We start from the raw sequence: 3,856 nt of genomic DNA, 5'->3' as shown, positions 1-3,856 counted from the left end.
TCAAGTGCGCGAACAATTGCTGTATCCACTTTTCTATTCCTTTGTTTTTTTCTCTTCTTTCTAGATTCTACAAAGATGGCCTGTACAGATATTTTTGTTGACCTTAAGCAACAACAGATACAGAAGATTCAGTTGATATTAAACATTTGGAGTACTCGCAATGAGAATCTGCAGGAGGAAAGCATAACTGGGGACTGCTCTATAAACAAAGCTGGTGTTAAAAGGCTATTGGATTGCTGTCACAGATATTTCGGATAAGCTATTCTCCATCTCCAGTATAAGGCTTGTAAGACTTGTCTGCATTCAAATTCTATTTCAAGTGATATATGCAGTCTGAAAAACTCAAAACCTCTCATAATACGATTGGTCATAAATTTCCAGAGGCTTTGTTTCAATTGTTAGATACTTTTGCTACAGCCACTTCGAATGTAGTCTGAATTGGAAATATTCTAATTAACCTGACTCATAATTTTCTTCTTACTTAATTGTAGATCTGTGAAGGATCTTAATTCATGGCGAATCTTCCCATGGTCACTCAAGGCATAACACATTACACCATCAAGCTTCAAGATATCGCTAACTCAGGTGGACTTTATGGTAGACATATACAGGTTAGAACTTGCCTGTCTTTCTCATATCCGTAGATTACTTAGGAGACAGTCTGGTAAATTGTACACAAGAAAGACATGTGCAACCAAAAGAAATACTCATATTTTAAAAGCTAGAAGTCTATCTTCCGACATAAAATCTCGATTCAGTTTTGAAATCCAAATAGGCAAAACAATACATAAACTGAAAATTACAATCTTAAGCCATAGTTGAAAAGAATGTAGAGAGAGAGAGATATGGATATGATCATGAGATGAGAGAGATGCCAGCGAGCAAGAGATTGTCTGCGAGAATCTTGTTAGCAGCTTCCGTCGGATGAAACCCGTCCCAAAAGACATACTCAGTCGCGTTATTACATGTTCCTAATGATTTAGGGTTACATAGTATTGATGTCTCTAGTAATCCTGTTCCACAACAAGCTCTTCTTGCCTCTGCAAATCCTGAAATTTTTTTTACATAGAACACATAACAAAAATTAAAACCTATTAACCAAGCATTGTTCTATGCTTCGAAAATATGTATAAATTACCAAATTCAGATGGCCTGGTGGCGAGATCATAAAGAGGCTGATAGATATCAAACACGACTAGATTGAGTCCAATGAGGTTTCTCTTGAGATCCTGCGACGTTGTATTGAGTTTGTTGTTGAAGGAGACTGCATCGTTGTTTAGCTGCTCCGAGCATCCCCCTTCGTGTGGTCCTGCCACAGTTATGGCCGCCGGTAAACATCCCATCGGCGGAAGCGTAGTCACTCCGATCCTTCTTGCTCCTAACGAGTATAAATTCTACGGATTCCCAAAACAGAACAAAACAAAAACACAACAAACTTATACTTTAACTACCTTTTGATTGTCTGAACAAACAAATATTGCTAATTTAAGTTTATGATATATATTGCTCAAATCAATTTGATTCCTCATTTAGGTAATGATTTGAACAAACAAACAAAGAAATAGAGAAAAAATAACCTGAATGAAACTGGAGTAGGAGAGGATGAGGTAATCGGAGAAGTCATCAGGTGATTGAACTTTGTAGAGGAGAGGGTTGATATAGTAGTTTTGTATGAAGTCACTGCTTCCTGCGCTGACGATATATATGCCATCGGAGATAATAGCACTGGCGTTTGCATTGTTGTTTGAGACTGCGATTTCTTGGATCCGGCTTATATAGTCTTTGTAATGTTCAAGCTGTTGCGGCAACGATATTGCACTCTTCATAATCAGCAATGAAATTAAGTAAGAAGACGTTCTCAATTATTAAGATTCAAATTATTGTTAGACGACAAATAAATAAATAAAGAGCAAAAAAAATGGTACTAACGTAGAGCTTGGCTGTGCCATCGTAATAACCGGAGGCTGCAGAGGCAAAGTTAGCTCCAGTCAAAAGGTTTTTTCCTTTTGCCTTTTTGCTTAGATAAGCTTGTGGGTATGATGTGAATCCAAGATTCTCAGCTGCACAATTGATCATTATATTACTATAATATCATATGTGTATGCATGTACACATAAACATGCACACATATCGACCTAATGCATGTACATTGTTTTCTTCGTCTTTCATCCTAAATAAATTGTTTACTTTACTTCACCCCCATGCAAATACAATCCAGCAACTAGTTTTGGTTTTTAACTCCAAGTTTGAAGAAATTATTATCAAGTCATGGCTCTTAATTTTCTACTTTTAGTTTTCAATCCTTGCTAGAAATCATCAATTGACATCAATATATGCTGCATGTGGAACGATTACTCTCAGGAATATTTAACTAAACAGTCCTGCATCAATTCACAAAACTAGATCATCATGTTTGAGTACACATGCATGTATGTCTAAATACTATATGCTGTCAATCAGACGGTTATTTGGATGAGAAATGAGTATATACGCATGCATGCATTATGCATATATGTCACTGTGTCTATCATTCGAATAAATGGAAGAATATAAGAAATAAGAAATGAAGAAGTACCGGTGAAGTCAGTAGCTAACTTTCCATTGCAGAAGCGTCCGGTGGGTTTATGGGTTGTGAAGTCTCTTCCATAAGGAGGAAAATTAGCTTTAACGATTGTGTAGATTTCATTGTTGTTTCCAACATCAACCACCGAATCACCAAAGATGAACATGGATGGAACCAGTGGCTGTGCCTCCATCACCACCATTAGCTCAAGAAACATTAAAGACCCTACCATTACATATAGATCTAACAAAACTCCCACTCTCGAGAAACTCATGATTTTCTTTGTTTTTTTTTTCAAAAAGATGAAGATTATAATGATGACGACGATTATATAGTAATGTTGATGCTTATATGAGTAGAATAAGTGTTATGTAGTTTGGCATGCAAGGGTATTTATATAGACCAAATAAACATTTGGGGGATCACTCTTGTATTAAATGTGATAGAATTAGGTGGAGTACTCAAATGTTTCTTACACAGTATATAATGATATATAGTAGTATCGTAGCGTTCATGTGTACATGTCGTTTGTGTCTCTGATATACGCACAACACATTGATGTGTCTGATCTGTTGGCCTGTTAAAGAGAAGTAAAAACACTTAGCAGAGAGAGAACCACATTGAAAGAAAGTAGTTGTGAGACTCGGGCATTGATTTGGCTTCTACATTTATAGTTCAGTTACGTTTATGTGTGCCATTTGACACTTGTCTTAATTTCCAACTCCCTTACGTCTATATACTCCATTTTGAATGCGCGAACAGAACGTAGATTTTTCTTTCAATTTTGAGTCAGTAAAAATGTTATAGAATTTGGTTTGAAACCAATAAAAGAACTCGGAAAATAGAGAGGAAGTCTATAAATCGTAAGTCTCGAAGTCTCTGATGATGTAATGTAAATAGCATTGAAAAACCTGGGTTCGAGTAGCATTGGTCACGGGGTTCGAAATTTAACATGATTTCCCCCCGGCCCAGGAGATTAGTCTTTGGGCCTAGGAAGCCTTTAGGATCACTCATGAGTTATAAAAAAAAAGATGTAATGTAAATAGAAAGGAACCGGACTTAAAATATAACGTACGTCTCTGAAATGATCCAAGAAAGTCTATAAATCGCAAGTCTTAGTTGAAAAAAGTCTCTGATGCACGCCAAGAAGACCTCTAAGTTAGTAATTTGTTTTGCTAATAAATGTAAATATGCATTAAAAATGAAATTGTTTAGGTTTTGACAAAATTGTATAATTAACCTATAGATTGGTGAAAGCTTTTATTTTTTTGCTTTGAACAAACATAGATTAGT

At 35.9% G+C, this 3,856-nt stretch overlaps 2 protein-coding genes and 1 long non-coding RNA gene across 3 annotated transcripts in view; 1 reads left to right on the top strand and 2 right to left on the bottom strand.

The window, feature by feature from the left end:
• On the top strand, positions 1-747 carry LOC104770624. The gene is made up of 3 exons (XR_764589.1): positions 1-21; positions 118-286; positions 492-747. It is a non-coding gene; the product is annotated as an uncharacterized LOC104770624 (long non-coding RNA).
• LOC104770623 (GDSL esterase/lipase At5g22810) lies at positions 690-3,176 on the bottom strand. The gene is made up of 5 exons (XM_010495077.2): positions 2,576-3,176; positions 1,930-2,060; positions 1,578-1,820; positions 1,139-1,394; positions 690-1,049 (listed from the first exon to the last, which is right to left on the bottom strand). The coding sequence occupies exons 1-5, from the start codon at positions 2,835-2,837 to the stop codon at positions 856-858; spliced, it is 1,086 nt and encodes a 361-aa protein (XP_010493379.1). The 5' UTR covers positions 2,838-3,176; the 3' UTR covers positions 690-855.
• Positions 3,075-3,856, bottom strand: part of LOC104772471 (GDSL esterase/lipase At5g22810-like) — a 2,146-nt gene continuing 1,364 nt past the window's right edge. Inside the window, exon 3 of the mRNA XM_019241861.1 lies at positions 3,075-3,140. Within this exon, the coding sequence (XP_019097406.1) occupies positions 3,075-3,140 (66 nt within the window). The remainder of the gene's footprint in view (positions 3,141-3,856) is intronic.

This window comes from Camelina sativa, chromosome 20 (genome assembly GCF_000633955.1).
Source record: "Camelina sativa cultivar DH55 chromosome 20, Cs, whole genome shotgun sequence".
Classification (NCBI taxonomy): Eukaryota; Viridiplantae; Streptophyta; class Magnoliopsida; order Brassicales; family Brassicaceae; genus Camelina; species Camelina sativa.
This window is presented reverse-complemented; position numbering and strand designations above follow the sequence as displayed.

What these genes read in the sequence shown, in the direction of transcription:
- LOC104770623 (XM_010495077.2), bottom strand. Translation starts at nt 2,837, where the DNA reads ATGAGTTTCTCGAGAGTGGGAGTTTTGTTAGATCTATATGTAATGGTA. An exon ending in GTTAGCTACTGACTTCACCG is followed by an intron (nt 2,061 to 2,575) that starts GTACTTCTTCAT and finishes TCAATTGTGCAG; the next exon opens with CTGAGAATCTTGGATTCACA. An exon ending in CACCAGGCCATCTGAATTTG is followed by an intron (nt 1,050 to 1,138) that starts GTAATTTATACA and finishes AAAAAATTTCAG; the next exon opens with GATTTGCAGAGGCAAGAAGA.